Here is a 24992-nt window from a genome sequence, read left to right as displayed (position 1 = left end):
TCATTTGACTCCAGAGCCTGTGATCTTATCTGCTATCCTATCCTGTCACCCTAGCTTCCTGAAAATGTGCCTTTCCTGCTCATCCAGCCTAAGTGAGAGCCACCCCTAAGCGTCAGTTAAATCGGTTGCGGTTCCCTATGCCCACTGCTCCCGCCACCATGTATTTGGTTATGAGACCGGAGGTCTCTCTTTCTTCCTTTCTTTCCCTTTTATTCTAGCACAGTAGTACTTGTTTTTCTCTGGGACCGGAGAATCCCCTGACACTCAAGATGTGTGTTTCAAGTGAAAGTGGATTCTGAACTTGGATAATTAATGCCCCTACAGAGTCGGGGGCCAGTGGTCCCTCATTGCAGGGGCTGGAGGAGACTGTGCTCATGGGCTCTGTGTTCCTGACTCTTCCGGCCCCCACTGTGATGACTTTCAAGGGAAGACTTTCAGAGTCTGTGAGCCCACAGTCTCTGGGGCCTTAGGTAGTGAAAAGTTTTAGACTGAGTCATATCAGAAGAGCCGGCTACTTGGAATGACAGGACCCAAGGCAGAGAAGACACAGTGGTTTGTGGGTAGAAACATTGGTTAGGAGGCCACAAGTCCTGCCTTGAAGTTTGGAAGCTGTGGATTTATTCTCAGAGTGCGTTCCTTAAGCAGAGACCACTGGACCCGGAGAGAAGGCCATTGAGACCAGGTAGTACAAAGGCTGCCCTTTGGCCTGGAGGACTGGGCATCATTGGTAAAAAGCCTAAGAAGGAAAAGTCCTTGGAGGCCGGAGAGAGAGCTGCTTTTGGCGGACTGGGGGCTCAAGGTTGGTCATAGTGGCTCCAGAGCCAGAGATTCCTGGACATAATGCCTCTTCCAGAAATCTCCTTCGAGGCAAGAGCGAGAGTAGAGACTGAGTGACCCAAGGCGGCGCCGGAGTAGGCGTGGGGTTGGGCTAGAGGCTTTGCTGTCAGTGCGGGAAGCATCCTTTCCACCCAACAGATGAAACTAAAGCCCACCTCAGGCTAGCTCAAGCCCTCTGTTATACCCTCTGGGCTGCTCACCCTGACTGCTTCCTACAAAATTATTGTGTCTTCTGCTGGACTTTTCACAATTGCTTCCACCTGTCTTGTTTTACTTTGCCTTATAGTATCATTAGGTTTTGCCCCCAACATATACATTTTTAAAAAGAATAAGCAGGTTGTAGTTATTTTTGTATCTCTCATCCTATAGTGCCTGGTAGACACATAGTCAGACACATAGTCAGCACTCCATAAATACATGCTTCCCGACTCACCGACAGAATGATGACTGCCTTTTAAAAATGACAACCCCCAGGATTCTCTAAGCCCATCTTCCACCTTGCCTCTCAGGTCTACCCGACTCACCTCTGCACTCCAGTCCCTCCCGTCAGTCCTGGCCCCACCTCAGCCTTAACCTAAAGCTGGACTAGTAGACGCTAAACGCAGGGCCAAGTTTTTGACCCAGACGATTTCTGGACTCAGCAAATGCTGATCAGGTGACTGTCTCTTTCTGGCTTGGGATGGAAAGAGGCCAGGAAAGATCGAAGCATCTACCCCGATGGGTTACACCAGGGCTTCTAGAAGGGATTTGGTGGCAGGAGGCGGGGGGAGCAGGAGATTGAGTGTCTCTGTGACTTGTGCAGGCAGCATGATGGATGAGCAGTGGAAAGCCCTTTTATGAAACATGCCAGGCCTGCTGCAATAGTATCCCTCCCAACAGCCCAGAATTATATTTCCCTAAAGACACACTCAATCGTGCTTTGGATTTGCATGTGGAGGGCAACCCCCAGGCTCCTGCTGGGCCCTCCCGAAGGAGGTCTGTCTACAGGTGCCCCTGCAGAGGAAACAGCAGCTGAGAGCGGAGGAAGGTTTGAATCCTCTTCCCAAAACCCTTGGCGCTTCCTAGAAATGGACAGTCCTTTAAGAGTTCTTTGACTTGTGCGGGCCATACCCCCCCCCACCCCCAACAGCCTACCAGTTTTCAGTTTGGGTACACAGTGAAGATTTATTGTCTCTCTCTCTCTCTCTCTCTCTCTCTCTCTTTCTCTCTCTCTCAAGTAGTGGCTAAGCCTCTGATGCTTGGCACACAGGTTCTTCTGGGCAGAGAGAATGGGTGGGCGGGTAGTTGGGGGTATCTGGAATCACCTATCTTTCCTGTAGCTGGAAACAGCCGGGAGTCCCCCCAGCACATTACCAAATACAGTAGAAAGGAGTCAGTGGACCACGCACGGATCACGACAACAACCAGCCGGGATGCAGACGTCAGATATGTGCTTTGAGCCCGACATGCCTGGGGCTGGCCTGTTCCTGACCCGCCACCCCCCCCCCCCGCCCTCCATGGCCCCGTCTCTGCTTTTCTGGCTCTCCTGTGGCTCTGATCAGTTTCTGCCAGCCTCTGCATTTTTGTATCTTTTTCTCATTGCGTGGCCCCCTTGTCTTTAAAAGGCTAAATGCTCTGTACTAAATTTGGTCACACAGAGCTCCAAGATTCCCTGGAATGTCCTCAAGTTTCAAACGGCTCTGACAGCGAGGCGGGACCCGCCCCCTGTGTGGGGATTGGCTTCTCCTTTCAGGGCCGGGCAGTTGTCAAGTCTTATTGGCCCCCGGCGAGACCAGCCCGGGTCCACTAGCCCGGGGCTTCGCAGCGAGCTTGCAGTTAACGCTTGGGCACCTGTGGCACTGCGGGGCAGGGCGGAAGAGCCACGTCCTCAATCAGTTGGGGGTCTGCTCCCAAGCCCACTCTGCGCATCCAGACCAGCTTGTGCCTCCCCCTCACGGCCCCCCGCCCCCAGGACCCCCGTAGCTTCCCCCCAACACCCCGCAAGAGCCACAGCCCACTTTGCCAAGATGTCCAAGGTAGCCAAGTATCGCCGGCAGGTGAGTGAAGACCCCGACATCGACAGCCTGCTGTCCACCCTCTCTCCCGAGGAGATGGAGGAGCTGGAGAAGGAGCTGGACGTGGTGGACCCCGACGGGAGCATCCCCGTGGGCCTGCGGCAGAGAAACCAGACCGATAAGCAGTCCGTGGGCACGTACAACCGGGAAGCCATGCTCAACTTCTGTGAAAAGGAGACCAAGAAGCTTATTCAGAGGGAGCTCTCCATGGACGTGAGTGAGCAATACGTGAGAGGGAAGGGGGGAGGGCGGGGAGGGCAGGGGGACCCACACTCGTGACTAGGATGCTTCTCTCCTCCGAGGAAACGGTCTCGTTGGCAAGAGATGGAACGCTTCAGAACCGATTATCATCTGCTGAGCGCGCAGCGTGAACCTCTTTCCCCTAATTTCTGTTATAAAGCACAAGTTGGCTCTGTTGGGAGAACTCAGCATCCCGCAGTGGCAGATAGAGCTGCTGGTAGGTTGGGAGCTGGAGAACGTCCTTGAAGCGTTCATTGTCAAGTAGATTCCATCCTTGTCCACCTGCACATTCACTCTACCCGTTGTGGGGGAGAAGGCAGGGGCTAGAATGATGCGTGCTGTCTCTTGGCAGTCACCCCAGAAAAGAAAGTCAGGCCTGCTTGCAGAACTGCTTGTCTTCAAGCCCTCTGGCCTCATGGGCAACTCGTGGCACATGGATGATTTGAGGAAGCTCAGGGGCACGTGAGCTTCCCAAAGCAACGGTCAGGAGTCAGGGGTCAAGGGTCGGCGGTCTGTGAGGTAGGAAATGCTCTTCACCTGGTGGCTTCAGTTACCCTCCCAGGAAAGTTGGGGTTTGTACTTCCTAAAGGAACATCTTGAGGGAACATCCCTTCCTTTTAGTCGTAAGTCCTTTTACAAGCCAGCAAGTCCCCTTTGCCGGGGGATAAAGATAGTTCCCAGCAGAGTTGTGCCTTGAGGAGGGGACAGTGGAAGGGCAAGGGCAAGGAGGGCCATTTTGGAAACATCTGCCAATGTCTAGGATGGGCTTTAGCAAAACCTGTTTTTGTTTTCCCGGCTTGGCCTGGAGGAGTTCTTTATTTGCCATGTGTTTGTATGTGAGTTTTCTTGGGACAAACTAGACTAGCCTCCACCTGAGTGTGACTCATAGAGCCCCTCATCCGCTGTAGAGAGGGGTTAGTGGGAAAACTGTCTTCTCTCTGTGAGCTGGTTCTTACTGGCTACGTCTCTTGTCCTTGTGGATTCTTGCATGAGAAAGTTCACTCTCAGTTCTTGTCCTTTGTTTTACTTCTATGGAAACCAAGACCCAGAGGTTCACATGATATGTTCGTTCTCCCAGAGGGAATGAGAAAGGCAACAGTCTCTCCCGGAGCTTCTGTGACATGTCTGGCCGGGCAGGAGTTTGTGCCGGACACGAGTCACAGAGCACGTTTGCGGACAGAGCCCTGGCTCCTTGAGTGTAGGGATGGGGGAGGGAGGGATGAGGGAAAATGAGATAGGGGAACTGGACCTCTCTCTCTGTCCCTACCACCTTGGGCCCATGTTTAAGGCTTCACTAAGAAGCTAGGAGCGAGGGGAGTCAGAGGCTCAGAAATTCATTACCCTGTGGACAAGGGGATTGTCTTTGATGCCGCCACTCGGATAATGATGAACAAATACTAGAACATTCATGGAAAGGATGAGAGGATATAGGGGACTCCCTGTGAGGGCCTGGTACTTCAAGACAGCTCTCGGGACATGTAGGGAAAACCAGGCAGCACACCCAAGGCTTTGGCCTCTCTGTAAATCTCCCACTTGGACCCCTGACTTCCACTCTGAAGCCCAACCCTCCTCTTCCCTCCCTTCTAGTCCCCAGACTCTGTGCCCAGTGGCTTCTGGTATATAGAAAGAAACTCCTGAGGCTAAAGTCAAATGCAGAACATTCTTTTTTTTTTTTTTTTTTTTTTAGATTTTATTTATTTATTTGACAGAGATCACAAGTAGGCAGAGAGGCAGAGGGAGAGAGGAGGAAGCAGGCTCCCCGCTAAGCAGAGAGCCAGATCCCAGGACCCTGGGATCACGACCCAAGCCCAAGGCAGAGGTTTTAACCCACTGAGCCACCCAGGCGCCCCATTGCAGAACATTCTTAATCCGAAAGCAGGATGCTTAGGCTATGGAGAGTGTGAGGGGCTCTGGGACTCCTGGAAATTGTATTTGCAAAAGGCTTTTTTCTTTTTGCAAATGCAATTTGCTGAAAGCCTGGCGAACCTCACCTCCCCAGCCCCACTTCCCTCACCCCTGCCAGTGGTAACTTTGTTTCTGCCAACAGAGTCTGAGTCAAGGAATGGAGGGTGGTGTGTGTATGTGTATGTATCTTCAGTATGAGAAGATGGCTTCGGGGCCATTTTTCCCTTGGAGGGAGAGGCTGTCCCCATTCTTCCTCATCCAGTCCAAAGGCATGTGTCGCCAGAGTGGCCGAGTGGAGTTGTGGGTGCATCACGAGCCATGAGCAGGAGTCATCTCTGTAAGTTGGGATGAATGGCAATGAACCCAACCAAGTGACTTCTTCAGCACCATTAGCAAGCTAGTAAGTGCGGGCTTAAGAACTTGGATTTAGGTGCCAGAAAAGCCTGGTTTGAGTACCAACCTCTCTTCCTAAGAGCATAACTAAGTAACTTACATGTTATCCAGTCTGCTGCCCTCCCCTCAGCTACACAGTATCCAGCCTGCAGGATTGTTGTAAGAACCAAGAGGACAATAGTGGAAAGCACTTAGCACAGGGCTTGGCATATAATAAGTGTGTGATAAATGACAGCTATGCAATTATTAATTCACTGATGTCTACCCCTGCCTAGCTCCTCCCTTCCGTTAAAGCCAAGCCCGACTGCTTAGCTAGGGGCCAAAGTAAGCAATAAACAAGCAAGTCCCGGGTGGGTGCTCGGGCTGGGGGGCCTTGGACAGCGTAGACACAGAGCGGCTCCCGGTTGGGCTCCAGGCTGCTGGACTGGCTGTAGGTCTTCCTGCTAGTGGCCTTTGCTCCCGTGAGGAACTGACTGGAAGTTAGTCAAAACAGAGTAACTTGCCTCTAGGAAGTGCATCAAAGTGAGCATTTACTTACTGAGAATCTTCAACAGGCGAACATCTTCACCTTTTCCTTTATTTAAGCCTCGCACTTCTTGGGAGATAGGTATGTTCGTCCTCATGATACAGATCAGAAAATTGAGGCTCAGAGAAGCTGAGTAACGGCCCTAAGTTCATACAGCAACAAGTACCCAGCAGTGCTTCCTTCTCTCTGCCTCACCCGGGTACAAAAAAGAGCAATCATGCCAGTCCCTGTTCTGAGGAATTTATCATCTAATTAGGATCACAAAACACACACATACAGAACCCCACAGTGGTGTGACAGGGCTTAGACTACCAATTCATATGTTGTTGTGGGAGCCCAGGGCTATCACACTGGTCTTGTCTGGCTGAATGCTCATCCCTGCCCCCAGGACTGGGAACATAAACAGTAAAACCAAGTGTGGCCTCCGGATTCAAAGTGTTAGAACTGAGTGTGGGTTAGGGAAGTAAATCCTGGATGGCATTAGGAATTTTTGTTAATTCCTTTTAGGTGGGATAATGGTATTATGGATGTACTTTTTATTTTTTATTCTTATTTTATTTTTTTTAAGATTTATTTATTTATTTATTTGACAGATAGATCACAAGTAGGCAGAGAGGCAGGCAGGGGGGGCGGGAAGCAAGCTTCCCGCTGAACAGAGAGCCTGATGTGGGGCTCGATCCCAGGACCCTGAGATCATGACCTGAGCCGAAGGCAGAGTCTTAACCCACTGAGCCACCTAGGCACCCCCATGGATACCCTTTTTAAAGGATCTTTGCCTTTTAAAGACACAAATCCTGAAATATTTATAGGAAAAACTGATAGGATTAGGGCATTTGCTTTAAAGTAATGTGGGCAAGGGGAGTGGGAAGGGGTGGGGTGAACTGGTGTTGTCCATCAGTTGATAACGTCGGATGCTGGGTGACGCGTCCACATGCCCGCCTGTTAAACAGCTCTCTCTACTTTCATATGCTGGACATTTTCCGTAACAAAAGGTTGGTTTGTTTTTTTCAGACAGACACTGAGAGTGGAAGCCTGGCCCAGTTTGGGTCTTAAGTTTTGGTTTCTCCAGGGGAAGAGGAGGCCCAAGATTCATACTCTGGCTATACTGCTGGGTGGGTGTCTTCTCAGGTGGCGTCTCAGGCAGGCCTCTCCTGCAGTGGATAGAATACTCCAGGGCTGTCCTGGGTTGGTTTACCCCCTGCTTCATCAATATTCTTCTCTCTACCCCACCCCTGTGCCTCCTTCGGGTCTCAGGCACCACTTCCTCCAGGGAGTCTTCCCTGACTGCCAGGCAGGCAAGTGTCGGCGTCATGTCTGATCTGAGAACTCTGGGCCGCTGTGGACCAAAGCCATCCTGTTTTCTTATCTCTCTTCCTCACCGGCTTCTGTGATTCTGGTGGACAAGGGCTAACACTGGGCCTGGCATAGAGGTGGGCCCTTAACCTCTGTTTATTGAATGAATGTTAGGAGTAGGAGGTGCGGCTTGGCAGAGCTGACCCCTGGCTTGCTTCCCTCCCTTTAAAAGGACAGACCTCTCAGCCTGTGCGTTCTCCCCTAGTCCTTCTGGGGGGCTCTCCTTCTGTCCAGGTGGAAGACAAAACCCCTGGGCAGGTGTGTGGCCAAGAGCTCAGGGAAACCCGTGTGCTTGGCTCAAGTTTCAGGAACCTGATCCCAGCAGGTCAACTCATATGTTCTCTTTCCTTCCCAAGTGGGAAAGAAAATCTGCAGCCTGCCTCCCCTGTCCTTCTCCCTGGCGTTACCAGGGAATGGGGATTAGCACCTGTACCCAGCCAGGAGCAGAGGCAGCTGACCTGGGGGGTGGAGGAAGCTCTTTCAGGTTCTTCCTTGAGAAGCTAACCAGAAGTACCCCACTAGCCAGTCACCCAGCCTTCCGACCTTCCCTGCTGGTTTCTGGCTCACACGGCTTAGCGGTTCCCCTCCCCTACCAGGCCCAGTTCATGGCCCAGCGTCCACAGCTTCTCTATAAGGATGGGGACACCAGGAAGGCCCGAGGCCGGCAGCACAACCCTCAGATTGCCCTTTGCAGAGGGCTGAGCCCTATCAAGAGTGGCCTGGGCGGCACGGCTCAACGATTAAGGAGATTAACCCCGACTGGTACACACCCAAAATAGCCCTGGGGTGGAGAGGGCAGAAGAGGTGATGGGGGCCTGTGGACCTGGGGAGGCGACCGCAGGCACCCAGGGAGGGTTAGACACATTTAAATCTCTCTCCCTGGAGTCTGAAAAGTGTCTCCCTCCAGTTTGAAAGAGTAGTTACTCAATTTCTTAGACAGGGTGGTGGGATCCCCAGGTGTTTGTTTTCATTGTTGCTCCTACCCATAGTTGATATATTTTCTTCTTCATGTATCGACTCTCTGATTGATGAATTTTAAGCTGTAAAGCCCCAGCAGCTGGTCCACACACAGTCCCCCGACCCCTGTTGCTCACCTTTTCTGAGCAGGACCACAGGGAGAAGAGCGTGGGAGAATAGGACACGTGGCAGGAGGGAGGCAGGCCAGACAGGACCGGGGAGGAGGTGCAAACATGAAACATGAGCGGAGAGATGCAGATGGTCCGGGGAGGGGGTCGAGCCCCACTGACCAAGGGCATCCGATAGGCTGGGGTCTTTGGGTCCCCACATCGAGGCAGGAAGAGGCAGATGTGAGCAGACACCCGGAGTGGAGACAAAATCCTCATGTAACCTGGCTACCCTCCCTTGGCCTCTCTTTCTCCCCCAAGAGACTCTGGAGTACCTGTAGGGGACCATGTCAGCCTACTAGAGCTGGCTCATGGCACGCAAAGCCTAGGTGAAGTGCACTGGGAGACCTATAGAAGACAGAGGGGTCAAGGGCGCTGTCCTTGGAGATCCAGTCCACCGCCTGAAGTCTACACACATACACACACACACACACACACACACACACACTGCAGTCACTGCAACAAAGCACAATGACTGGGGGGCGGGGGAGGAGAAGTTGATATTCCTCTCTCTGCCAAGTTGGATAAACAAGAATATCCTGGACCGTACAACACAGTCCTTTCCAGATCAGGCTGTGCTTTCTTGTTTATTGGATCTGTTTTGGCATAACCAGCAAGGAAAGAAGGGGTTTCAGAGACTCATTTCCCCTAAAGGGCCCCCTTAGCCCAGGGCAGGGTGGGGAATAGAAAGCCGATGGAGGTTTGGAACCAGACGGGACCAGGTGTGGTTCTGCTTCCGCCCCCCACACCCCCACCATCACTCATGACCTGAGGAAGAGCCTCAACTTTCCTGAGTACCTTCTAGACTCAGAGGTGTTATTAACGCTATTTCATTAACATATAGCTGGTGGAGGCCCATTGCTTTACTGTCAAGAGGGAGGATGGCATCAGTCTGGAAGGGTTATCGTGGGTGAGCCGGTGAGCGACTTCTCCTCCCCTAAATTCCTCAGACTTTATACCGGTGTGTGCCAAATCAACCTTTGTTTTGTTACTCTTTCATGACATTAAAAGACAATCTGTCAGCAGGAGGGAGGGAAGGGCAGAAAGGGAGAACGTGTGGAGGCAGAGAGGCAAGGAGCTAGCTTAAGGAAAAAGGCAAGCTTACTTAATGACTTCCTGCCTGGCCCCCTTCTCTCCATGTCTTTGAGCCTAATTTATTTTATGCCCCAGGCTCAAGGGCCCGCACTGGGTGGCTGGGTTGGAAACAGGGCAGAGGCAGGGTAAATGGGCACTGGCGGGGAGGGCTGGGGACTAGTGAATTCTTGTCTGCAACATCCGGGAGCTCAGAAAAATGTAGGCTGTTTTGGAACAGTTTGGCTTCGCTTGTGTCTGGGGTCTGCTGTTGAAACGACCAGTGGGCTTGGCAGGGTGCTGCTTAGGAGAGGATAAGGTGGGGCTGCTCCCACATACCCCTACCCCCTCACCTGCCTTCCCTCAAGGGAAGGACCCACGGGGCGATCACATCCTCAGCCCTGACTTCCAGATCAGGTCAGCAGCCTCCCTCCTCCCCACCCATGTAGGACTGTGGGGGAACCCCCTCCCCAGGTGGAACATCCTGGGGGCAGAACTTCCGTGAAGCCCTGGGTATAGAATATATTGAATTCGCGTTGAGCTTAGCGTCTTCAGAGTCTGGCTAGACCTGGAAGCAGGTCCTCTCCGCTGGCGGCCGGCTGTGTGGCCCAAACAAATTACTTTACCTCTCTGAGCCTGAGTTTCCCCATCTTTAAAATGGAAACAACACCGTGTCATAGGATAGTTGTGAGGCTTAAAGCAAAATAACAGGAGGGCACCTGGGTGGCTCAGTGGGTTAAAGCCTCAGCCTTCGGCTCAGGTCGTGATTCCAGGGTCCTGGGATCGAACCCGTATCAGGCTCTCTGCTCAGCGGGAAGCCTGCTTACCCCTCTTTCTCTCTGCCCGCCTCTCTGCCTACTTGTGATCTCTGTCTGTCAAATAAATAAATAAATAAAATCTTTTTTTTTAAAAAAAGCAAAATAACATTCGTAAAGCTGGGAGCAGAGTGCTGGGTTGGAAACTTGGTAGTGAGGGCTAAACCCTGAACTTGAGTTTCCTCTCCTGCCTTCACTGCTCTTCCTTCCACCCTTTCCAGGACTCAGCACCCTTTTCCGAGGCAGGATTTAAGAATTCTGTTCTGTATCTACCAGGAGGGAGGACGACTCACGACTCCACTAAATCATTAATTCTCCAGCTACTTAGGAAGTTTCTGTTATATTAGGTGCTACTGAAGGCTGGCATAGAGTACGGAGTCAGACAGACCAGGTCCCTGCTCTTGGGGTGCTTCTAATGGGTGAGACAGAGAATACACGTTCTTCAATATACAGATCCCATAGAACATATGCACATTCCATAGAACATATACATGGCACATACACGTAAAGGAGAAGAATGCACTTTCAGGAAAGGGTCTGTGATGATTTCCTATAAAGTGGTCAGGGAAGATACCGCCTAAGACGTGACTCAGGCTCAGAGCCTGCAAAGGACCCAAGGAGTCAGCCAACGGGAAGGTCTGGAGAAAGCTTTCCAAGTGGAGGGAACGGCACCTAGAAAGACTTGGGTAGGGGAGGAGGTTTAGTATGTCCAAGGAAAAGCCAGGCCAGTGTAACTGGACTAGGGCGAGCAAGTGGTGGGGTCAGGGGCTTGAAGGAGATAGAGGCCCAAAAGTCAGGAGGATTCACATAATGCAGGACCTTACAGCTCAGCAGAGGGATTTTTGGATTTTTATTCCAAGGGTGGTGAGACATCATTGGAGTGTTTGGAGCAAGGGAGAGATGTGATCTGATCTAGGTTTTTTTTGTTTTGTTTTGTTAAAGATTTAATTTATTTATTTGACAGACAGAGATCACAAGTAGGCAGAGAGGCAGGCAGAGAGAGAGAGGAAGGGTAGCAGACCTCCTGCTGAGCAGAGAGCCCGATGCGGGGCTCAATTCCAGGACCCTGAGACCATGACCTGAGCTGAAGGCAGAGGCCCAACCCACTGAGCCATTCAGGCACCCCCTGATCTAGGTTTTTGTTTTTGTTTTTAAAGGTTTTTATTTATTTGACAGACAGACCACAAGTAGGCAGAGAGGCAGGCAGAAAGAGAGAGGAGGAGGAGGCAGGCTCCCTGCTGAGCAGAGAGCCCAATGTGAGGCTCGATCCCAGGACGCTGGGATCATGACCTGAGCCGAAGGCTGAGGCTTTAACCCACTGAGCCACCCAGGCGCCCCTGATCTATGTTTTTAAAAGGATCTGTCACTCTGCCAGCTTTCAGATGGACGGTAGGAAGGCAAGCCTGGGAGAGAAGAAAGCCCCGCTAGAAAGGTATGCAGTAGCTCAGGCAAGAGGCCGAGGATGGCTGGAGGAGAAGTGGTCAGATTCAGGAAACACCTCAAAGGTAGCACAGAACTCACTGGGGAAAAGATAGGGGTCGGGGGCCCAGGCCTGCCTGAGCTCTGAGCTAGGTTTGATGCCATTTACTGAGGTAGGAAACAATGAAAGAAGAGTGGTTTGGGGGAGATCAAGAACTCTGATCTGAATGAGTTAAGTTCGTGGCGCTTGGAAGACGTCAAAGAGCAAGCATTGGGTTGGCTGAACACGTACCAGTCTGGAGCTCAGTGGCGCCGTGGAGCTGAAGTCTCCATCTGGGGGCCATTAGCGTCTAGATGACACTATAAACCACGAGCGTGGAAAAGGTCACGTGGGGAGGACGTGTGGATGAAGAGCCGAGGGCCAAGGACCATGCCCTCCGTTACCCCAACATTTAGGCACTGGAAGTGGAGAAGGGGCCCATGAAGGAAGGAGAGAGGTGGGCGGGAGCTCAGAGTGGCTTCACAAAAGCAAGTGGGCAGGGGGCTTCTAGGAGGAGCCTCTACTCTGTCCGTTCTTGCCATGAGGTCTAATAAGATGAGAACAGAGAACCGACTGTTGTAACTGGAAAGATGGAAGCCGCTGAGACCTCGACAAGATGGGGGTCACTGCAGCGAAGCATGGGCTCGAGAGGGACAATGGTCAGTGAGGACTAGAGATAAAGAATATAGACCAGTCTCTTCGATTTGTTCTAATGGGAAACAGGGAAGTAGGGTGGCCGTGGGAAGTAAATGTGGAGTTAAAGGGGGATTTTTTTTCTTTTTAAGACGGAATACAATAGCAGGTTTATATGTTAGGGGGGTTGGTTCAGTAGAGTGGGGACCCTCGATGGTGCTGGAAAAGGGATGGAATGCACTGGAATGGAGGGGTTGGCCTTGGCAGCAGGCAGTCACCTTTTCTGTGGGGAGGGAAGGCAGCCGAGACCGGCAAGGAGGGACGCAGGGTGCTAAGTGGTCAGGGAATGATGAGGTTGGTCTGCTCTGTGGGGACACAGGCAAGGTGCTGCTCTGGGAGGGACCCCCTGGCGGCTGGACACAGGCTGGACTGAAGCGGGGAGAAACTGACGAGGCCGTGACAGTAGTCAGAGGTGAAACGTCAGGTCACAAGAAAAATGCTCAGTGCTCCCTGGGTGGGGTAGAGAAAACACCGAAAGGCTTCCAGAGCTGACATCTGGCACGTGACCAGTCAACAGACAGCAGCCAGCTCCAGAGCCGCCTGAAAATCCAACAGATTTTCACCTCCAATGCCTCCATCTTCTATCCCCAAGGCCACCCGTGCCCAAGGAGAAGGAAGGAGCACACAGGTCCCTTCCCAGCACACAGCTGACAGCCTTGGGTTTACAAGGCAAGCTGGGGGGGTGGGGAGGGTCTGGGGCTCACTCCCGGCTTGACTGTCTCCTAGCTATGTGGCCTCAGACAGGAACTGAACGTGTCTAAGCTTTACTTTCTTTTCTTTGTATTCTTTAATGCCTTTTCTGTGTCTCATTTTATGTTTGACAATAGCAGATTTTTTTCTAACACTTTGTTTTTATCGAAATATAAAACACATATAGAAAAGTATCCAAAACACAAATGTAGAGTGTCATGAATTCTCACAAAGGCAATAAGAAGGAGAACATTGCGGGCCCTGCAGGACCCCCACCCACCCTTCGCTTCCTCTCTGGCTCTACCCCCTTCCTCCCTGCCATAGGAACCTCTATCCTGACTCTCCGATCTCATAGGTTAGTCTTGCCGGTTTTTAATTTTATATGTATATATATGTATACACACACACACACACATATATATATTTACATTACATATATAACATCCATACACATTTATAGTCATACAGTAGGTGTTCTTTTGTATTCTGCTTTTTTTAAGAAAAATAAGATTTTATTTATTTGACAGAGAGAGAGCATGAGTGGGGGGAGTGGCAGGCAGAGGGAGAGGGAGAAGCACGCTCCCCGCTGAGCAGAGAGCCCCATGTGGGACTTGATCCCAGCACCCTGAGATCATGAACTGAGCTGAAGGCAGACAACCGACTGAACCACCCAGGTTCCCCCGTATTCTGCTTCTTTTTTCTTTTCTTTTTTTTTTTTAAGATTTTATTTATTTATTTGACAGAGAGAGATAGATCACAAGCAGGCAGAAAGGCAGGCATCTGGGGAGGGGGAAGCAGGCTCCCTGCCGAGCAGAGAGCCCGATGCGGGTCTCGATCTGAGGACCCTGAGATCATAACGCAAGCCAAAGGCAAATGCTTACCCCGCTGAGCCACCCACGCACCCGTATTCTGCTTCTTTCAAGGAGCTTTATGTTAGTGACATTGCGTTGTCTGCAGCCTTTTTCCCCCGTTCTCACTGCTGTAGAGTATTTTCATGTGTGTTTCATTGTATGGACGTGCATCATCTGTGTATTCATTTCACTGTTAATGGACATTTTGGTTGTTTTACGGTTTTGGAACTATTACAAACAATGTTCCTGTGAACATTCTTGTACATCTTTTGGGGGGCACTTATGACTTCATTTGTGCTGGGTATATACCTGGGAGTAGAATTGCTGGGTCAGAGAAAAAATGCCCAGTGAACTTTTAATCTCCTCACCTGTAAATAACAATGATGCTACCTCCTCTGAAGAGCAAGAAAGTTCGGAGAAGTGAATGACAGTGATTTGCAAACAGTAGGCACTTAATAAAGTGGGAGCCACCATCATCTTTTCTAACGGCGTCCATCTTTGAGAGCAACTGGAGTGTTGTCGAGTCCTTTGGCCACATCCTGCCTGCTGTCTTCTCGAACCCTACTATTAAGATTTGCATTTTGGGGTCCCTGGGTGCCTCAGTGGGTGAAGCATCTGACTTCAGCTCAGGTCATGATCCCTGGGTCCCGGGATAGGGCCCCACACCTGCTCCCTGCTCAGTGGGGAGCCCTTCTCTCTCATCTCATGGAAAGATGTCCCTCCTCCTGCCCCAGCCTAGTGCCCCCCACCCACTTTTCTCTCCTGTCTCCACAGGGACCTTTGCTCCTTCACCTGTTTTCTCTCAACCTCTCTCTCTCTCTGTGTGTCGCTCCCCTCCAACATTCCTTCCCACTGGCTCTTTCTCTCCAGTTCCCTGGCTCTTCTCTCCTTTCTTTCACAGCCAAGCTGTAAGAAATCGTATCTACACTCACTCTCACACGCCCCGCCTCTGCGCTGACCTCAGTCCTGGTAAGGTCTCCACGGGCCTCCTTGTTGCTCACCCAGGGGATGCTTTCTTAGTCCTTACCCTGTTTGTTTACTCTGTGGTATTCCACTATTCTCTCCTTCTCAAAATACTTCCCATGGGGCCAAGACACACCATGCTCGCACACCTGGCTTCCTTTTTCTCTCTCTAGCTGTTCCCTCCTTGTCTCCTCTGAGAGCAGCCTTTCCTTCAAACGCCTCGCTGTTGTTTTCAGGGCCCTGCCCTCCTGAGGCCGTCTCCGTGGGTACCCTCAGCCAACCCCACGAGGTCAGCTACCACCCAGGTGCTCTGTCTCGATCTCTGGCCTAGATCTCTATTTTGAGTTCTAGATCATTCACTTGCTTCTTGGACTCCTCAAATGTCTCAGATTCAACTAGTCTAAAAATAAATTAATCATAGTCACCTCACCCCACCTCGCAGCCTGCCTTTCTTCCTGCACTCTACAGTGGGGTAGAACTAGGTGGACCTAGGCACACCTAGGTCAGAACTCTGGGGCTTCTCAGTGTTCTCAAACTCTCCCAGTGATGGAACCCTATTGCTTCTACCTGGGCCACCTCCCTCGCCTCCGGTCCTCCTCTCTGTGGCACTTCTGCTTTCCCCCATATCACTTATCAGCCGTAAGAATGGCTTGACCTCCCAAGGGAGCTCCCTGTCTCTCTTCTCCCCCCATTGCAATCCATCCTCCCTGCAGCTGACAGTGTCTGATTATAAAATAGAATCATGATCTTGACACTCTCCTGCGTAAAAGCCTTCAGTTGCTCAACATAGCTTCCATGATCAAATTCACACGCCTTGGTGTGGCTTAGGAGGCCCCTGGCAGCCCAACGCCTCTCTATCTCTGTAGCTACTAATATTCTTCTCCTTGACTTTTACCCTTCGCTACAGTTACACTTGACCACGGGTTCTCTCCAACGGTGCCACGCTTTGTCTTGCTTCCTCTGTGCCTTTGCACCAGCCGTCGCCTCTCACTGGGATGCTGGCCCCACCCTGGGCCTGCTAACCTGGATTCTTTCACAGCTCTGCTCAAGTGACAGCTTTCTACTTCCCCCTCTCCCTCCAGCCTGGGCTGTGTGCTCCACCCCTGCGGTCACAAAGCACCCTCTGTGTGCAGTTCCTGCCACTTTAGGCAACACACACATACCTAACACCTTTGTTTCAGCACTTGTCTGTTTCTCTGCCTTTTTTTTTTTTTAAGATTTTATTTGTTTATTTGACAGACAGAGATCACAAGTAGACAGAGAGGCAGGCAGAGAGAGAGGAGGAAACAGGCTCCCTGCTGACCAGAGAGCCCGATGCGGGGCTCGATCCCAGGACCCTGGGATCATGACCTGAGCCAAAGGCAGAGGCTTAACCCACTGAGCCACCCAGGCGCCCCTTTCCCCTGACTTCTTAAGAGCAAGGCCTGACTCTTACTCATCTCTATGTCCCCAGCAGTGAGCACCATGCCTGGCTGCGCGAACGAGGGACAAATGTTTTGCAAATTCCATTCTTGTCACACTTGATTGAATCTGCAGGAGTTAGGAATTCATCTAGGAATTCATCATTCATCTGAGACAATTTGAAAATACGGTGTTGGGGGTGCCTGGCTGGCGTGGTTGGTAGAACATACAACTCTCAATTTTGGGTCAGGAGTTTAAGCCCCATGTTGGGTGTAGAGCTTACTTTAAAAAAAAAATAGTAATAATAAAAAGAAAATATGGTTTTTATGTCCAAATCATCAAATGAAGAGCAATTTGGCAGGGATTCTTTTTTCCCAGTTTCTGTAAACAAGCAATTAAATCAGTCCAAAAGTTTACACTCTGGAATCTGAGCTGTTGGGATGGGTCATTGCCATATTTTCCTTTTAGTGTGTTCTGGACAGAATGAGTCTCAAGGACTCATTTTTAACTTTTTCCATTTTTTTTTCCCCTTCCTTGCTCTTCTCATTCCCAGCTCTCTAGGGATCTGAGATTATAGGCTGACATTTTTAGCTTGACCCAATCAAGTTTGCCCATGATCTCCGGGGCCACAGATATATCCTACAGAGGACAGTAAGACTTGGTCTGTGTATAGCTATCCTAGGCTGGCAGCTCCCATTATGTGAGTGCTTCCCTAGACTATCTGGAGAAGTTCAACCTCTTTGCCTCTAGATCTAGAAAAAGGTAATACGGCTTCTCTAGAGAACTTGCTATAAGCAGATAATCTCTTTGGATCCCACACATGTCTTGGGATTCATAGAGCCTGCCCTTTTGGGAGGCCCAATGTTTGGATATGTGGGTATGATGACCCTGGATATATTAGTTCCGTGGCCATGTAGACGCAGCCTTCCCCTACTGAAGCCAGAACTGCGAGGCTGGACCAGAGGTGGAACGGAACTGGGACTGGGTCCTTGTAGACAAACAATCGGCTTTTCTCAGCCAGGGTTTGTTTTTGTTTTTAATTAATTTATTTTTTAAAAAGAATTTGTTGATTTATTTGACAGAGAGAGATCATAAGTAGGCAGAGAGGCAGGCAGAAAAAGTTGAGGAGGAAGCAGGCTCCCTGCCGAGCAGAGAGCCAGATGCGGAACTCAATCCCAGGACCCTGGGATCATGACTTGAGCCGAAGGTAGAAGCTTAACCCACTGAGCCACCCAGGTGCCCTCTCAGCCAGGGTTTTGCAAGAGAATTAGACCCTACAGAAAATTAATGGAGCGATTATTTCCTCAATTCTCCCAAAGATGCTAAATAGCAGGTCGCATTCTAGATATATGGGAAAAAGATGAAGTCACTACATGCAATGGAACCTTCAGACATTAAGGACTTAATTTTTCTCCTGGAATCCCAGGTGACAAAGGATGACATTGAGCCCACTTGCTTCTACCCAGTTCCCCAAGCTGGGTCATCTCACCTTCAACAGTAGCATCTCTCGCACTTGCCCCTTAGATAACCAGAGTGTCTCTATCTCTGGTCCTTCCCGGCCTGAAAAATATACTGTACTCGAAATCACCAAGATGTTTAGTAATGACCTCAGAGTACTGAAGACTCCAGTGGTCAAGGAGATTTTCCCCTCCAGTCTGCAGTCCTGGCCTTAAAGGCGGGAGTAGGGGGCGGTGTGTAAACATAGGGTTGCTATTTCTAGATGACTTTCTTCAAAAAATAACTTATGCTTATGGGTTTCCCCCACAATCAGAAAGCAGGGCTTTCCTATGAAACCTTTGGCAAGCAGAAATGGCATAAAACAAAGAAGCACTGACAACGAATTTATATGGGCAATTTTTTGAGTATTCCCAGACCCCCAAAATAACCTCTCTTAGGCTTTTCTGATACCCCAGGACACATCTGTGCTATTGAATACACAGAATAAAAGGGGATAAAGCGCCGATGCTTACAGACACCGTTCAGGGCTCTGGTGGCTGGACGCTGAGGGGCTGAGTGTAGTTGGGGTGAGGGAAGGAGCTTCAGGGAGTGCAGGGGGCCCCTCCTCTTGCTGCCACTCGGTGTGCGCATTGCTTCTGTGAGGGCTCCCACAAAACCAACACTGAGCGCTATTTTTGCTTTTCCCCATTTTTTTTTTTGTAGAAGCAGAAATCCACTTCAGATTTCTTTTAGTGAAAACAGTCGTCCCGTCGGTCCTGTGAAAACAAAGTGGCGCCAATGCCCCCTTTCGTGAAGGGAGGGGTACCTGTATAATGTAATCAGGCTCATTATAGACAATATACAAAACATAGGGAAAAAATAACCAATAATTCTGTTTCATTAATTGTTTCATAGTAGACACTGGCTGTTTGGGGGGTGTATGCATCTCTGTGTACTTTTCCTTTTGTGGCTGAGGTCACGGTATACACTTACACACAGGCACATAAAGTATGTTTCCTGGCTTTTTTTTTTCCTAGTGTAGACATTTTCCCACATCCCTGAAAATTCTTCCTGAACACCATTTTCAGTGGATGTTAGCACAGTCCATCGTATGGCCGGGTTGAGCCACATGTCTATATTTGGACATATTTACATGGTTTCTAATAAATATATTTTCCAAGGGCCCAAACAGATCCCTAGAGTACAGGCTCCTTCCTTTGGCCCTTGGCCCCCATGGTGTCTGTCGCCAGCCAAACAGGATGATATATAGAACCGTTCACACACTGTCCCTCAGCTGAAGCTCACAGCCAGCTGGGGAAACAAAACTCAGAAAGGAGAGGAGAGACTCCCTGGATGCCGGAAAGGAGGACACCGATGTTCACTCCCAGGACACACTCCACAGCCTGGGCGAACATGAGGCCACACACACTGTTTTCTAGAGGATCAAGTTCCTGATGTTAGGATATCTGCTGAATGGGGCTAACCTCCAGATTCTCCTCACTGTGGCTCCCAGGAATGGATCCGTTCCTATGCACTGTGCGCCTGGCTTCCTTTTGTATTGGGATGAAGGAATTGTTACCACTTAAAAAGAGAATCAAGCCTCCAGCCTTGGAAAATTCCAGATGTCGGGAAGATGTCAAGGATGGAAGTACAGCGAGTCCCTTCTCCTGCTTCCAGGGGCCCCAAAGCCGCTCAAAAGTACCATAGCCAAAACCTAGTACCTGGTCATGAGGCAGTCACTTTCCCTTCCCAGAAGAAATCCAAAGTCTCGTATACCGAGCAGCCTGCAGATAGGCACTCAGCTGTTTCCAACAACACTATCTCACTTCATCCCACCCCCAGCCTCCCTAAAGTAGGCTTTGACCTGTCTGACAGATGAAGAAATTAAGACTTAAAGAGGTTTCCCAGCGGGTGACTGAGGAAGGTCATGAACTCTCTTCTAACTTAAGGTTGCAACAAATTGCATAACTTAAAGGAAAAAAAATCTGTGTTTTGGGCTTTCCCTTTGGACCTCCACTTGAATAGGAGATGCATTTATTCCCTCCGCATTGATGAAACATGTCTCATGCGCCCCTTGCCACGACAGGTTCAGTCCTGGTGGCCGTCTTGGCGGCAGCTTTCTTGCCACTCTGTCTCATACTGCAAACACGGCCAGCAGATCTTCCCCACCCTCAGGGAGACCTCAGGGAAGGCGGTCAGGAAGCACTCCTGAAGGCTGTTCTGGGGTGATTCCTTCTCCTGCTTCAGGACCCTTGTGCTCCAGTTTCCTTCACCCTTCTGCCCCGTGCAGAACCTTCCTTGAGGTTTGTCTTCCCAAGCCTGACTGTGGAAGAGGCTGTGGTCTTCCCAGCTTGCCTCTTCCTAATGACTCTGGTGCCAGTCACACAAACCCTTTACTATTTAAGTTTTTTTTTAATTGCTCATCATAGGGGTGCCTGGGTGGCTCAGTGGGTTAAAGCCTCTGCCTTCGCTCGGGTCATGATCCCAGGGACCTGGAATCGAGACCCACATCAGGCTCTCTGCAGGGAGAGCCTGCTTCCTCCTCTCTCTGCCTACTTGTGATCTCTGTCAGATACATAAATAAAATCTTTTTTAAAAATTGCTCATCATACAGGCAAATATGCAGAGGAAAATACAACTGGCCAAATGAGAAGTGACAACCATCCTAGATCTGACCTGTCCAATAGGGTACCATTTGCTACGTGTGGCTCTCAAGCACTCGAAAGGGGACCAGTCCGAACTGGGGTGTGCTGGATGTGTAAAATGCACATCAGAGTTTAGAGTTAGCAAGAAGGAAAGAATGTAAAATCTTATAAATAATTTTATATTGATTATGTGTTGAAAAGATATTTTGTATGTCTTCAAAACTTTGAAGTTAGTTTCACTTGTTTCTTTTTACTTTAGAATGTTTAAAATTGTGTATACAGCTCAGTTTTATATTTCCACTGGATAGTGTTGGTCTGCAATGTAGTGTCTCTGGCGCATCGGTTTTGGGGGATTTTTTTGTTTTTCTTTTTGTACTTTCAATTCTTTATTTAATTGTTCTCCTTTAGAAAGTAAAGCAAGAGAAGATAAGCATAATATGTAAAATAAGATTTTGTTTAGTATAACTCTTCTATCATTCATTGTACAATTGAGACCAAAATCTCCCTTCATTATCTTTAAGTTGTTTATATTAAGATATAACTCACATGCCACAAAATTGACCCTTTTATTTTTTTTAATATTTATTTATTTATTTTTAAAAGATTTTATTTATTTATTTGACAGGGAGACAGCAAGAGAGGGAACACAAGCAGGAGGAGTGGAGAGGGAGGAGCAGGCTTCCCGCTGAGCAAAACGCGTGATGCAGGGCTCGATCTCAGGACCCCGGGACCATGACCCGAGTGAAGGCAGAGGCCCAATGACCGAGCCGCCCAGGTGCCCCAGATTCACCCTTTTAAAGTGTGCAGTTCAGGGGCTCCTGGCTGCTTCAGTCAGTGGAGCACGTGACTCTTGATCTCAGGGTTGTGAGTTCGAGTCCCACATTGGGTGTAGAGATTACTTAAAAATAAAATCTTAGTGGCACCTGGGTGACTCAGTCAGCTGAGTGTCCGACTCTTGGTTCCGGCTCAGGTCATGATCTCATGGGTCTGGAGATCGAGCCCCATATCCGGGCCTGCACTCAGTAGGAAGTCGGCTTGAGATTCTCTCTCTCTCCCTCCCCCTCTGCCCCTCCCCCCTGCACTCACTCTTTCAAAAATAAATAAATAAATCTTTAAAAAATACTCAAAATCTTAAAAAATAATAACAATGAAGTGTGCAATTCAGTAGTTTTTTAGTGTATTCACTAAATTATGCAATCAACACCACCACTTAATTGCAAAACATTTTCATCACCCCAAAAGGAAACCCCATGCAGGTTAGCAATTACTTCCAGTTCCTCTCCCCCTTCCCTAGGCCCTGCAATCTTGAATCTACTTTCTGTCTCTATGGTTTTCTTATTCTGGACATTTCACAGATAGAGTCACACAATATGTGGTCTTTGGGGTCTGTCTTCTTTCGTATACTATCTTTGTAGCATTCTTTCTTATGGCTGAAAAACATTCCTTTGTAGAGATCACATTTTGGTGACCCACTCAGCAGTTGATGGATTGTGAGTTTTTTCCACATTTGGCTATTATGAATAATGTTGCTGTGAACATTCATGTGTAAATTTAGTGTAAACCTATGTGTATAGTTCTTTTGGGTATAGACATAGATGTGAATTTCCTGGCTTATATGAAAACTCTATATTTAACTTTTTGAGGAACTGCCACAAGGTTTTTCAATGTTGTTACACCATTTTGCATTCCCACCAGGAATGTATGAGAGTTCCATTTTCTCTCTATCCTCTCTAACATGTATTTTTTTAAAGATTTTATTTATTTATTTGACAGATAGAAATCACAAATAGGCAGAGAGAGAGGGAAAAGCAGGCTCCCTGCTAAGCAGAGAGCCCAATGAGGGGCTGGATCCCAGGACCCTGGGATCATTACCTGAACCGAAGGGAGAGGCTTAACCCACTGAGCCACCCAGACACCCCTCTAACATGTATTATTGTCTTTCCTTTTATTATAGCCAGCCTAGTTGGTGTGAAGTGTATCTCATTATGGTTTTGCTAACCTCAAAGGATAAGATATTTATTTTATTAAATAATGTGGCCGTCTCCCCCGCTCTTATTTTTTAAATCCCTTTCCTCTTCTTGATGGTTTTTGTTGTTACTTACACACCTGTGACTCCCCAATCCACACAGCTCAAACCCAGATCTCTTTCCTGAGCCAAAGACGCTTATTAAGACCAGCTTGTTAGCCATTTAAGTTCTGTCATGGCCAAAACAACTCATCGTCTCAATTCCATCCTCACCTTCCATGGTCCTTGTTAAGCATCACCATCCATCGGGTTGACCAAACTGGGAGTCTCGACAACCATCTTCCACTCTTCCTGCCATTCCTCACGTCACTGAATCAGGTTCAGAAGTGTCTAGAGAATTCATCTCCTCTTCCTGGTGCTCACTGCTCAGCCTTGGTCCAGGATCTCACCACTTCTTGCCTGCACTTTTATGTTCACTTCCTACCTGGTCTCTTTCCCTCCAGGTCCTCCCAGCCTCAACTCCATTCTCCAAACCCCTGCCAGGGCTGTCTTTCTTTCTTTCTTTCTTTTTTTTAAGATTTTATTTATTTATTTGACAGAGAGAGATCACAGCAGGCAGAGAGGCAGGCAGAGAGAGGGGAAGGGAAGCAGGCCCCCGCTGAGCAGAGAGCCCGATGCGGGACTCGATCCCAGGACCCTGAGATCACGACCCAAGCTGAAGGCAGCGGCCCAACCCACTGAGCCACCCAGGCTCTCCAGGGCTGTCTTTCAAAACCAGAAATCTGATGGTCATGTCTCTGGTGAAAGATCTGAATGTTTCTCTGTCGCCCACTGGGTGAAACCCACATCCTGTAGCACGATGTACGAAATCTGTTGTGATCTGGCTCAGGGTCCCGTTCTGGTCTCCTCTGTCACTCCCACTTCCTCAGCCGCCCTCCAGTTACAAAGAACTTCCCAACCATTCCTGGAGGTGTGGTGCTCCAGGAATCACACGTTTTGCCTGTCTTATTCCTTCTGCTAAGAAAGGCTTCCCTTGTCTCCTGTGCCCAAATGTCTCCTCTGAAACTTTACTCCCGTCTCCTCCCATCTCTCCCCTCCCCTTGCATATTCACTGGGTCCTGGACTGTGCAGCGGCCACGTGACAGCCCTGATTTAATGCACTGGCACCCTTATTTGCTGCCTCTTTTTCCCCCTACATCTTGACTTCCCTTTCTTTGCCCCCAGTGGAATGACAAGCCTCATCTCCCAGTTCTCCTGGAGCTTCAGGATTCAGCTTAACACTCAGGCTATTCCCCAACTCCGACAGACTCCCCAGTGTGCTTTTTCTCTCAGCCAATAAGGGGGATCCCCCTCTCTGTGGCCTTGGCACACAGAGAACCTGGGCGTCCTCAGGCCTCAGCTGCTGGAAGGGAGATGCATTTGGGGGTTGCAGTCACCCTGTAGCACAAAAGGAGGAAGTTTTCAGAACAACGAGCAAGTGTCTGAAACCTGGAAAATGGTGGCTCAAGGTGAGTCATTTTACTAGGGTAAAAATCCCCCAGAAAAGTCAGCAGTGAGCGGAGGTAGTGTTAAAGCCAACGGTTCCCTCTCCTTTCTGCAGTCCTGTCCCCTCCGGAGACTTCAGAAGACTCTAGAAAAGACCTCTCCTAATAGCCTAGGGCCAGAGCGCACAGATGTGGACTGCAAGGTGAGATGTGAGTGGTGGCTCCCTACAGGTTTCTGGCAGGGTGCTAGAGAGCTCTGTCCTCCGCGATGCCCTGTCCAGTGGGCATAAAGATCTAGAAGGCACACCTACCAGGTTTGCAAATTATTTGAACCTGAGAGGGACTGAGCTGTAAGCAGCAGAACCAAGATCACCCAGAAAGTTCTAGTCAGATCAGAATGCTGTGGGCTCAGTCTAACAAATGAACTCATTTAGCCTGGAGAAGGGCAGCCTCTCCAGGAGAGAGATGCAGATCTCTCCATCTTCTGGAGAAGATGCCAGAAACTCACATACATATCCAGCACCCGTACAAAGGAGAGGGGGGTAGTGTTGTTCCATAGGGCCCCAGGGATATAACTGGAACCAGAAGGGCTTTCTGCATCAGCTTTTTAAAAGAAGGAGGCTTGGCTTCTTCAGGAAGAATTGAGCTCCCTGGTATGGGAAATATGCAAGTACAACCTATTTGGTAGGGACACTGGAGGTAGGACGGAAATATTTCTTTTCATTCCAGCAAATCTTTATTAAGTGCAAAGCGTTCTGCCAGGCCAGGTTCTGGGGACAGGAATAAAGGTCTGGTCCTGGCCCTCAAGTTACTCACCACATAGTCCAGGGACCGTCGAGGAAGCCGAGAAAAGTGCAGGGATAGCGGGCAACTCTGCCTGCAAGGGGGTAGGGCATGTCCTAACCCAGGGCCTGGACAAAGGCCATTGAGAGGGCCCTTGTGCTGAGTGCTGGTGGGCCATGACGGTGAATTACCCGTCTTCATTTTTTGGTAACAGAATGGTATTCTAGCTTTAAAAAAAATTTTCTGTCTTTTGAAGATACGCACTGAAATATTTATGAATGAAATGACATACCCGGGATTTG

At 49.5% G+C, this 24992-nt stretch overlaps 1 protein-coding gene across 1 annotated transcript in view; it reads left to right on the top strand.

Moving 5' to 3' along the window:
* The first annotated feature begins 2668 nt into the window (after positions 1 to 2668).
* The window catches only part of LMOD1 (leiomodin 1), a 40941-nt gene continuing 18617 nt past the window's right edge, over positions 2669 to 24992 (top strand). Inside the window, exon 1 of the mRNA XM_044267595.1 lies at positions 2669 to 3104. Within this exon, the coding sequence (XP_044123530.1) occupies positions 2844 to 3104 (261 nt within the window). The 5' untranslated portion in view covers positions 2669 to 2843. The remainder of the gene's footprint in view (positions 3105 to 24992) is intronic.

The sequence above is a fragment of the Neovison vison genome, chromosome 10, assembly GCF_020171115.1.
Source record: "Neovison vison isolate M4711 chromosome 10, ASM_NN_V1, whole genome shotgun sequence".
NCBI classification, from domain to species: Eukaryota; Metazoa; Chordata; class Mammalia; order Carnivora; family Mustelidae; genus Neogale; species Neogale vison.
Note: the sequence above shows the minus strand (reverse complement) of the source record. Positions and strands in the feature narration are given on the sequence as shown.